The sequence below is a fragment of the Semicossyphus pulcher genome, unplaced genomic scaffold, assembly GCF_022749685.1.
Source record: "Semicossyphus pulcher isolate SPU_LCO1_2020_fin unplaced genomic scaffold, fSemPul1.0.p SCAF_26, whole genome shotgun sequence".
NCBI classification, from domain to species: Eukaryota; Metazoa; Chordata; class Actinopteri; order Labriformes; family Labridae; genus Semicossyphus; species Semicossyphus pulcher.
The window spans coordinates 7,294,562-7,306,736 of NW_027211700.1; the positions used below are offsets into that span (position 1 = coordinate 7,294,562).

The following is a 12,175-nucleotide window of genomic DNA, read 5'->3' on the forward strand; positions in this document are numbered from 1 at the left end:
ACGAAGCGATTAACTGCACACTGCCTTTGTTTACCAGGGCAAAAATTTGTTAAAGAAAGCAGGGTGAGATTTTTTGTTAAAAAACACCACTTGCAGTTTTTCTCAATTGCTAAAACACTAAAACCCATTGGCTGAACAAAGTTCGCAGTTGCCTGAACTCATTTAGCTAATTGTGCAGTCTGTTGTCAATACCTTAAACCATTTCACATGGTAAAACACAATTTGCAGATCTCACTTAGACTTTTCAGCAGAACTCTAAACACATTCTCATTCTCAAAACACATTCTGCACTCTAATGCACATGTCATCCATACTGGTAAACACAAGTGGCAACAATCAAATACAAATAGAGAACACATGTCATTGATTAATCACAACCACTCACAATTGATTTCACTTGTTTCAAATCATGTGACACAACCAATATAAGCCAGTTCAGAGAGCAAACAGTTTGTTGAAGGTGGGACGGAGAAAGTCTAAGAGTGGATGGAAGAAACAATGTGAGAGGAAGAGGACGAGTGCGTATGCGAGGTGGCCGACGAGGAGGAAGAGGAGGACAAAGAGGAAGAGGAAGACAAAGAGTGGAAATATCTGATGAAATTCGAGCAACAGTCATTGACCATGTTCTTGTCTATGGACTGACAATGCGGGAAGCAGGACTTAGAGTGCAACCCAATTTGAGCCGATTTTCTGTGTCCACCATAGTAAGGACATTCAGAGAAGAGAACAGGTACAGTATACTACTGTATTTTTGTAATTGCAAATTTACTGTACTACACTATATGCAGCTGTTTCAATAGACATTTGTAAAGTTCATCACTGTATGTATTGTACTGCATAAATATTTTTTGTAACTGCACATCTACTTTTGGTAGAATTGCAAGGCTGCCACATGCAGGTGGAAGGACAGCTATATTCACTCGGGAGCAACAGGCCGTTATAGTTGGCATGGTCCTTCAAAATAATGTAATACGACTCAGAGAAATCCAGGAACGAGTGATACAAGACAACACACTCTTCCAGGGAATCGACAGTGTGAGCATTTCCACAATTGACCATGTCCTCCAGCATAACAGGATGCGAATGAAACAAGTATACAGAGTACCTTTTGAGCGCAACTCACCAAGGGTGAAAGAACTGCGAGCTCAGTATGTGCAAGTAAGTGTACATTCAGACACATTTACTGTAATCCAAATTGTCTACAGTGCTGCCACATACTATGTGAATGACATTACTCTTCAGTACATACAATGTATGTGAATCAGAAGTGCATACAGTAGGCCTAATTGTACTCTACAGTATAGCACTGTCTCTGTACGACTTACAAAATTCTACATACAGTATACTGTATTTCTACACAGACAATATTTGACTTGGAATCCTTGGACAGACCCCATGAGTTCATCTTTGTCAATGAAGCAGGCTTCAATCTGACAAAGAGGAGAAGGAGAGGCCGAAAGATGATTGGACCACACACATTGGTCACAATCTGTGCTGCTATCAGCAACCATGGTGTTCTACATCACCATGTTACACTCGGGTCATATAACACCCAGCACCTTTGAATGTTTGCACCACCTGAGTCAGCTAATCTGATATCATCTCAACCCATGCCGAACATGACATTGCTGCATTTATTAGACTGCTTTGTTGCACTCAATTATCTTTGTAAAGGGGTACTATTTTTTTAAGGAGTGTAAAACGAGCATTTCTAATGTCTCTTTAACACCCGGCTTTTTTGCTTAGTGGGAAACTTTATAATCGGCATTCCGACCCAGGTCAAATGACTCTGCAGTAAACCCGGGTAATTATCACCTCGGCTCCGATCGGCACTGATGGGAACACAAAACCTGGGTCGACACGCTAATCCCCGCTATCATCTCAGCTACAAATTCAGCCCGTCTCCGTCCGAGCAGCTCTCGAACAACATTCCAAATTTGTCAGCGCCGAGTTTCATAAACAGACTGAATGATTACTAGATAAAGACCAAACCAAACATCTTCACCGGCCTCCATGATGCTCACTAAAGAGTATAATGTTTGCTCTTTGTGCGTACTATTGTTTCCTAACCTGGTGTCTGGTGCGTTTGTGAAGTCAGATGGTGACGCAGCAGAAAAGAGGCCGAAAGGCAATGGCAAAAGAGACAATCAGCATTTATTAGAGGGCCTTCCTGGGTCTGAAAAACCTGCGTCAACACGTTCATCTTTGTGGGAAAGGGGTATTTCTGATGGTTTGAGTCTTTCTGCAGCGATTTCTTTACCCACATTTTAACACCAAATGACATTTAACCTCTTTGTCTTCCTCTACTTCCATTTTCCTTCGTTATTTACCATTTTACACTCCTTTACTCTCACCCCCTGCCAACAAACGCTTCAACCATAAACTTTTATGGTCTGGAGCCAAGCTGAGCTTGATGAGGCTGTGAAGACAGAGGGGTGTCAGAGCTGTCACCTACGCAAGCTACATCAACGCCTGCTAGGTGACTGTTATCAACTCTAGCCATTTGTCTAACACTAGCAAAATACAGCAGAATGTATGGAAGTAATGTAGTTGCCATCAAAATATGTGTGAGAATTTAGCCAAGTACAGATGCAAGTCAAAAAGTACAGGGTTGTTAGGCGCAAGGTTAATCATTGTCATCATTGATCATTTGTAAGCAACTGGTCCGTGTTCCTGGCATAACATAGGTCCAGTAGCCTTCAAAATTCAGAGACGACAGCAAGAAAATTAAATACAGTAACATACATTTTAAAGCTCCTGTGAGGAGTTGAGGAGAAATTAAATATCCTCTAAATGACCCATAAAAGCAAACCAGACCATCAACGACAACATTGATTATTTCTATATAGTTACTTTTAAATGCCTGAAACTGCTGGCGGGGGGTAGGTGTCAGACGAAGCGATTAACTGCACACTGCCTTTGTTTACCAGGGCAAAAATTTGTTAAAGAAAGCAGGGTGAGATTTTTTGTTAAAAAACACCACTTGCAGTTTTTCTCAATTGCTAAAACACTAAAACCCATTGGCTGAACAAAGTTCGCAGTTGCCTGAACTCATTTAGCTAATTGTGCAGTCTGTTGTCAATACCTTAAACCATTTCACATGGTAAAACACAATTTGCAGATCTCACTTAGACTTTTCAGCAGAACTCTAAACACATTCTCATTCTCAAAACACATTCTGCACTCTAATGCACATGTCATCCATACTGGTAAACACAAGTGGCAACAATCAAATACAAATAGAGAACACATGTCATTGATTAATCACAACCACTCAAAATTGATTTCACTTGTTTCAAATCATGTGACACAACCAATATAAGCCAGTTCAGAGAGCAAACAGTTTGTTGAAGGTGGGACGGAGAAAGTCTAAGAGTGGATGGAAGAAACAATGTGAGAGGAAGAGGACGAGTGCGTATGCGAGGTGGCCGACGAGGAGGAAGAGGAGGACAAAGAGGAAGAGGAAGACAAAGAGTGGAAATATCTGATGAAATTCGAGCAACAGTCATTGACCATGTTCTTGTCTATGGACTGACAATGCGGGAAGCAGGACTTAGAGTGCAACCCAATTTGAGCCGATTTTCTGTGTCCACCATAGTAAGGACATTCAGAGAAGAGAACAGGTACAGTATACTACTGTATTTTTGTAATTGCAAATTTACTGTACTACACTATATGCAGCTGTTTCAATAGACATTTGTAAAGTTCATCACTGTATGTATTGTACTGCATAAATATTTTTTGTAACTGCACATCTACTTTTGGTAGAATTGCAAGGCTGCCACATGCAGGTGGAAGGACAGCTATATTCACTCGGGAGCAACAGGCCGTTATAGTTGGCATGGTCCTTCAAAATAATGTAATACGACTCAGAGAAATCCAGGAACGAGTGATACAAGACAACACACTCTTCCAGGGAATCGACAGTGTGAGCATTTCCACAATTGACCATGTCCTCCAGCATAACAGGATGCGAATGAAACAAGTATACAGAGTACCTTTTGAGCGCAACTCACCAAGGGTGAAAGAACTGCGAGCTCAGTATGTGCAAGTAAGTGTACATTCAGACACATTTACTGTAATCCAAATTGTCTACAGTGCTGCCACATACTATGTGAATGACATTACTCTTCAGTACATACAATGTATGTGAATCAGAAGTGCATACAGTAGGCCTAATTGTACTCTACAGTATAGCACTGTCTCTGTACGACTTACAAAATTCTACATACAGTATACTGTATTTCTACACAGACAATATTTGACTTGGAATCCTTGGACAGACCCCATGAGTTCATCTTTGTCAATGAAGCAGGCTTCAATCTGACAAAGAGGAGAAGGAGAGGCCGAAAGATGATTGGACCACACACATTGGTCACAATCTGTGCTGCTATCAGCAACCATGGTGTTCTACATCACCATGTTACACTCGGGTCATATAACACCCAGCACCTTTGAATGTTTGCACCACCTGAGTCAGCTAATCTGATATCATCTCAACCCATGCCGAACATGACATTGCTGCATTTATTAGACTGCTTTGTTGCACTCAATTATCTTTGTAAAGGGGTACTATTTTTTTAAGGAGTGTAAAACGAGCATTTCTAATGTCTCTTTAACACCCGGCTTTTTTGCTTAGTGGGAAACTTTATAATCGGCATTCCGACCCAGGTCAAATGACTCTGCAGTAAACCCGGGTAATTATCACCTCGGCTCCGATCGGCACTGATGGGAACACAAAACCTGGGTCGACACGCTAATCCCCGCTATCATCTCAGCTACAAATTCAGCCCGTCTCCGTCCGAGCAGCTCTCGAACAACATTCCAAATTTGTCAGCGCCGAGTTTCATAAACAGACTGAATGATTACTAGATAAAGACCAAACCAAACATCTTCACCGGCCTCCATGATGCTCACTAAAGAGTATAATGTTTGCTCTTTGTGCGTACTATTGTTTCCTAACCTGGTGTCTGGTGCGTTTGTGAAGTCAGATGGTGACGCAGCAGAAAAGAGGCCGAAAGGCAATGGCAAAAGAGACAATCAGCATTTATTAGAGGGCCTTCCTGGGTCTGAAAAACCTGCGTCAACACGTTCATCTTTGTGGGAAAGGGGTATTTCTGATGGTTTGAGTCTTTCTGCAGCGATTTCTTTACCCACATTTTAACACCAAATGACATTTAACCTCTTTGTCTTCCTCTACTTCCATTTTCCTTCGTTATTTACCATTTTACACTCCTTTACTCTCACCCCCTGCCAACAAACGCTTCAACCATAAACTTTTATGGTCTGGAGCCAAGCTGAGCTTGATGAGGCTGTGAAGACAGAGGGGTGTCAGAGCTGTCACCTACGCAAGCTACATCAACGCCTGCTAGGTGACTGTTATCAACTCTAGCCATTTGTCTAACACTAGCAAAATACAGCAGAATGTATGGAAGTAATGTAGTTGCCATCAAAATATGTGTGAGAATTTAGCCAAGTACAGATGCAAGTCAAAAAGTACAGGGTTGTTAGGCGCAAGGTTAATCATTGTCATCATTGATCATTTGTAAGCAACTGGTCCGTGTTCCTGGCATAACATAGGTCCAGTAGCCTTCAAAATTCAGAGACGACAGCAAGAAAATTAAATACAGTAACATACATTTTAAAGCTCCTGTGAGGAGTTGAGGAGAAATTAAATATCCTCTAAATGACCCATAAAAGCAAACCAGACCATCAACGACAACATTGATTATTTCTATATAGTTTTGAGTTTCTATATGCCTGAAACTGCTGGCGGGGGGTAGGTGTCAGACGAAGCGATTAACTGCACACTGCCTTTGTTTACCAGGGCAAAAATTTAAATTGAGTCATACATATGACTGTTAAAGAAAGCAGGGTGAGATTTTTTGTTAAAAAGCACCACTTAAGCATGTACAGGACAAAATCAGAGATAAGAGGTACGGCTTTGTCCACAGTTGGTGCCAAAATTGACACAAACTGAAAGTTCCTCACGGCAGCTTTAAGACATCGGCAAAACCGGAAGAGTAACAAAGACTTACTTCAAAGATTTTGAATGTTGAAGTGTCCTTGGGCAAGACACTGAACCCGAATTGCTCTGCTATGAATGTTCATGGATTCTGATTGGAGATTGACACAATAGCCTTTGCCATCAGTGTATGAATGTGTGTGTGAAAGGGTAAACGTGACACGTAGTGTAAAAGCACTTTGAGCGGGCTGAAGGCTAGAAAGCAGGGTGCCAAACTCTAGCCATTTGCACTCACAGAAATATTTAGGCCTTATATTTAAGATTTATGTATTTTGATTGCATATCAAATTTCCATCCATTTAGATTACTCAGTTTTAACATAAACAAACTAATAGACCTAATGTGATGCATATTTGTCAGTCAAACATAAATGAAACAAGTAGGAATGAGATTTATGTAATAGTAAGAATAAACCCAATGTGTTTCAAATTCATAAGAACCAGCTTTATGTATTCAATATTAATAAATCCAATGTGTTTAAAATGCTTAATAATGAGGTTTATTAATAAACCTAATGTATTTAAAATGTCTAACCAGATATTTCAAAATTTAAATATTTTTTCTATTTAGCCCACACCTACAATATCTAACTAGAATAATGCTTCAAGGCATGTGTGTGGTTCAACAGCACGATACACTGATATGAGCACACACCAACAAAAAGAGGAGCTAGCAAGACACACTTCTACACAGAACAAGTGCTCATACACTAAATGTTGTGTGAAAAAACACAAATCATGAAAAAGAAAATGCCCTCACATTTACGTGCGCATTGAAGTTAAAGTGCCCTATTTTCAAACATTTCCTTTGCCACAATCGACCTCTTTGATCCAATAAATGCAAACATGAACTTCTGAACTCTGTTCGTCTATGATCTCAGAAGGCTGACAAGGCTCAGGTGGGCAACTGTGCCCCATTGACCTGAACACTTTGCTACTTGTTACATGACACAAAGAATATATATTGTAAACAGACCTTTGTGCAGCAATAAGATAAACTCCCTCAAGAACTGTGCTTAACAATTGTGTGAAACTTGAAGTAGACAGGTAAATCAACATTGATAACTGTGATGCTTACAGTACACTAACATTTCAAAGAATCCCTGACATCCATTTTTTTTAATTTTCTGACCACCACCCTAACAATCCAAAACATTGCCATAAGGCTCAGTGGTTGAGTGGCTTTGTACCACCACACTTTTCATGCATGTTTAATTACGAGTGCAGGAATATAAAAGGAATATTCTGTAGCAAAAACATGACAATCAAGGACTGTGACAAATTTGCAGCAAGTCAAACACTTTGATATACGTTATCCAGAGGGAAATATCAGTGTATCAGTCCAATTACTCTCATTCAGTCACTGGAGCATCTTAATTTTCAGGGCTTGGACTTTTGGTGAAAGCTTGGTTGTGACCAGTTCCATCAGGACCTTCTGAAACACTTCAAATGTGCACTTGAGGTCCTTAGCTTAAGTGAAGTGCATAAATCAGTCCAAAAAGCATCACACATCCAAGGGTGACACTTTGTAGGTTTTGCAGAACTTCCACGCCTTCAAGTACAACACCAGCATCTGTAGGCTCGGTTCCGGGACCAGCACCCTCCAGCCGAATGATGTAGATGCCCATCGTTGTCTGTGCAATTCCCAACTCAGCCTCTGCAATTTGAACTCTGAACCCTTCTTCTGCTGCTTTCCGGCAGAGTAGGCACAGTTGGGTGCGTTGCTGCCCCCACTGGTGTAGTAACTTATTGTGGAGAGAACTCCTGCTGAACTGATTCAATTTAATTGTTTTCACAATTAACAGATTTACGCTGATTCTAAGGAATTTGAATAAATAAAATTTGAAAATATGATGATTTAAATAAAATCAAATAGATACAAACACTTAATAATAAACTATGCCATGATTCATTTTTTTGAGTGTGTCTGTGACAGACTAGCAAAATACAGCAGAAAGAATGGAAGTAATGTAGCCATCGAAATATGTGTGAGAATTTAGCCAAGTAAACTAGAACAGGCAAGCAAACACAAGCTTAGAGGCCATTTTCACACTAAACAATCAATAAAAGATAGATTGATGCTAACACAGTTTTATGGTTAGTTGCAGACCTCCAGTAGACACACAGTAAAGGGCAGAACAGATCACAGCATGTGGCCCCTTTCAACAGCCGATGCATTCACTGTAAAGTTGCCTGTAGGGGCTTTTGCCCTGGCCTGTGAGATAAGAGTGTTCTACGTATCAGCTGCAATAAGCTCATCTGACAAGGAGTGAAACAGGCCTCGTCAGAAGAATGAATCTATATATAATAATTGTTATCAATACGAACTCAGAACCCCAAGCTGGCCGGGCAATTGCTAATGTTGCGTGTTTTGTAATCATGTGAGAAGAAGGTATACTTTATCAATCCCCAAGGGGAAATTCAATGTTCTCATTTTAGTTTAACCATGCTGCACAAGCATAGGCCCGAAATACACACATGCACAAACAGGACTCTATGGACATCCACTAATGGAGAGATGTCAGCGTGAGGGGGCTGCACATGCACATAGATTGTGGCCCGAGCAGTTGGGGGATTCGGTGCCTTCCTCAAGGGAACCTCGACCGTGCCCATGAAGGGAACTGACACCTCTCCAGCTACCAGCCCCAACTCCATACTTACCGGGACGTGAACCGGCCACCCTCCGGTTCGCAAGTCCATACAGACTGAGCTACTGCCTTTGTAAGGGCAGCGAGTGATAAGCAGCTATGAACCAAAGTTTAAAATGGGCAAAGGGGTCAGATAGGTTCATTGTGGGTTGATTAAAATAAGGGACATTTAATGGAAAAGGGCAAACCATTTCAAAAACTAAATGCTAAATAAAAACCTTAAATTAGAGTCAAAGATCAAAGTAGTATAAACAGTCAAATGTTTATTGATCTGCTTTTCATCAGACAAGCATCATTACACAGAGGTTCAGGCACGTGATGGTAATTCACATACAATTCCTACACAAAATGTAAGCCATTGGCCATGGCGTGCAGTGACTGAAGCATCTTTATGCTTAGTATGTATGTGTCTACGTATGCCTGCATGTGCGCATGAAGTAAGATGTTTGCATGGGAGAGAGAGAACAAGAGTCCTGCCATGTGCATCAGTTAGGCATCGGCTTCGTTTTGGGAGGTGGTCTGAGAGGAACAATTTAGGAAAGTTGGAATGGATCTTGGATAGACGGGTAGGTGAGGTTGGGTACAGGATCAGGGCAGAGAGGATTTAGGCTTTTTGGGCGGATTCAGCCAATCCATCCACGATGGTTTTGAGCTTCAAAGCATACTCTTTGGCCATTGTTTTGACCGTCTTTGCCATCTCTTCGGGGTTGGCGTTTGCCTCTGCGAAGGAAGTCCTCAACTGGTCCCTGTATTCTTGGATGTAGGGTAAAGCCAGCAACCTCATACCCTCCACCAAGCCATTAACCTTTGTACGCACAGCTTCCACAATGGGAATAAGGGCGGTCTTGGTCTCCTCCAGATTCACTTGCATTCTTTGAAAGACGGGCTCCAGCCTAGTCTTCAGGCTTTCCGCTTCTTCTGTGTGCTTTCTTTTGTACTCTTCCATAATGGGGGTTAATGCTGCTTTGTACTCATCAATGTGTTTTGTGAGAATGGTTTTCAGGTTTTGAAGAAGGGGATCAGTCTCCCCTTTCAGTGCCACAATGTCTCTTTCCATAGAAGCACGGAGCTCAGCGGTGGATGACATGATGGTTTCGACAACAGTGTCAGTCATGGGGGAAACATTTTGCTGGAGACTCTTGATCTGTGTGTATGCATTGTTCACGTGCTCAACTAGTCTAGCCCTGGGAGAGAACAGAAATGGGAGAGCAAAACAATATTAGCATCAGGTAAATTCATACTTCAATAAGCAAAGGATGAAGAAAGAACGGTAACAAGTACTTCAAGAGGAAAGGCAAATGAACCAGTGACTGGGCAAGTATCACTGAAAGAACGTGGGTCTAACATGAGCGAATGACATGGCCTTACTTGAGATCAGCGTCATCGACCTGATCCAGGGCTCTGAGGGTACTTTCTTTTATCTGATTGATGCAGACATCCATAGCACTCCTGATGTATGCCAGATTGGAGGGGGCATCAGCCTGCAGGGAAGCGGCCTGCGAGCCTGGGTAGGAAAGAAAAGGAAAGGTTAGGAGGTGAGGTGACCAGAAAAAGAGTTAAGGGGAAGCAGGGAAAAGCAACAGTAAGCAGTTACAATACATAGTATTTCAAAGTACATTTTAAATACATGAACTGTTATGCAAGATATTTTGCGGAAAGCTGAACATGCAGGTAAATACTTGAGCTTAACCGGCTAAGTGCATTTGGTACTCACCGACAGCCAGGAGAAGGGCGAGAGCAAGAGTCACAAATTTCATGATGGCGGTCTTGAGTGGAGAAAAAGGTAACAGTTACTCAGTTATTCAGTTAACACATCACACTTCTACATTTAAAGGACCATTACAGTTTCTATTAGACTAATAAATGATGTTATTTCAATCTATCTTGAACCCCGAAACCTAAAGTAAAAGCTAAATCCTCAAAGTAAACACATTGCCAATGCTCCACACTCATCCCTGACTTCTCACTCAACATATGGCTTCTTAATAAAATAACCTGTAATCTGTGTAGATTAGGGCTGGTTACAAATGAGAGAGACAGCTCAAGCAGATTAGCTCTGGACTACTACATAATCCTGATCCGGGCTCGACAGTAAATTAGCGAGCCAACTTTCTGATCTCAAAGACTATCTCAATCTGGAAGTGCTTTTGTGAAGGAATCTCTGTTTAGAAGTGCTCAAATATCACAACAAGATAAACAGCAGTATCTTGAAGTTACAAATAAATAGATCAGACCACAAAGGAGTCACAACTTTATCTAAGCTTTCAAAGTGCTGAGCATTCACAAAAAGCTCTCCATGAAGTTGTTCTTTTCTATTCTACAGCTCAAGATCCAGTTGGAGCCACAGCAGCTGCTCGTCTTACCTGGTGGAGCTCGTGTTGAGACTGAGAAACTTCAGCACGAGCAGAGTTTTTATAGTGCCAGAGCGAGGGATGAGTCAGTGAGGGGAGGAGAAGGGGGGAAAAGCAGTGTGCCTCCGTGGAGGTGGACCTCACCCCCCAACTGTGGGTTGTGGGTTCAAAGGTCACCTGCTGGGAGGGGATCAGTCAGCACTCACGCTGACACACGTTATCAGTATCAGTATCATACATGAACAGCAAAAGTCGAATTTAAATGTAGCTTATTTTAAGGAGAAATTTTACAGTGATAGATTTTTTTTTCCCGCTTGAAATACTCATTTGTCTCATTGCTAAGCCTCTTGTTGTATTGAGGACATGAAAGGCTTACGTATACAAAAGAAACTTGGTGTGAAGACAGGGCCATGCAGACCCTTAAACTACAAAAGAAATGTGAATATAACAAAGGATGACATGAGGTGATGAGACAAAAAAACAACAGGAACCCCCCCCCCCCCCCCCGGTTTCCTGTCGTTTTCTTAGCTACCATTTGCTTCAGGAGAGTGTATAGGACATCAGGCAACACTGTTAACACTCCCAGTCATGCCAAAAGGCTCCCAAAGGACACAAACAAGAGCAAACAGAAGACACTGATTTGTTGCAGTCAACTCTCTGAAATGTAACCACATATAGTCTGCAGTCGAAAGTTTGAGACGACCATGCAGGCACTGAAATTAAAACAGTACATTAATCTAGAAAGAACCGAGTATGAAGACTTATTGTAGTTTTTGGATTGCAAAGTTTGTGGCTTGTGTGTTTGCGATTATTAAGAGGTTTGTGCCATGCGGTTATTTGTTTTCCTATCACCAGTGGACTTTGTCACCGTGGCTTTGTGTAATTTGAGGGAATAGGAATGCTTTCTACTTGTTTTATTAACCCTTGTGTGTTATTGGCTATAGAAATGATCCTGCACAAGCATCTCCACCATCGTAGAAGGAAAATGTTACCTTCTGCATATCAGGAAGAAAAATCTGCAAGTGAAAAAGTACAGGGTTGTTAGGTGCAAGGTTAATCATTGTCATCATTGATCATTTGTAAGCAACTGGTCCGTGTTCCTGGCATGAACGTAGCCTTCAAAATTCAATGTACTTTTTTTTGCCACGACTC

The 12,175-nt window shown here is 41.4% G+C and overlaps 1 protein-coding gene across 1 annotated transcript; it reads right to left on the reverse strand.

Annotated features, from left to right (window-relative positions):
* Positions 1 to 8,949: 8,949 nt before the first annotated feature.
* On the reverse strand, positions 8,950 to 10,429 carry LOC138604650 (apolipoprotein A-I-like). The gene is made up of 3 exons (XM_069676607.1): positions 10,387 to 10,429; positions 10,041 to 10,176; positions 8,950 to 9,856 (listed from the first exon to the last, which is right to left on the reverse strand). The coding sequence occupies exons 1-3, from the start codon at positions 10,427 to 10,429 to the stop codon at positions 9,277 to 9,279; spliced, it is 759 nt and encodes a 252-aa protein (XP_069532708.1). The 3' UTR covers positions 8,950 to 9,276.
* Positions 10,430 to 12,175: the final 1,746 nt, after the last annotated feature.

What these genes read in the sequence shown, in the direction of transcription:
- LOC138604650 (XM_069676607.1), bottom strand. Translation starts at nt 10,429, where the DNA reads ATGAAATTTGTGACTCTTGCTCTCGCCCTTCTCCTGGCTGTCG. An exon ending in CGCCCTTCTCCTGGCTGTCG is followed by an intron (nt 10,177 to 10,386) that starts GTGAGTACCAAA and finishes TTTCCTACCCAG; the next exon opens with GCTCGCAGGCCGCTTCCCTG. An exon ending in GTCGATGACGCTGATCTCAA is followed by an intron (nt 9,857 to 10,040) that starts GTAAGGCCATGT and finishes GTTCTCTCCCAG; the next exon opens with GGCTAGACTAGTTGAGCACG.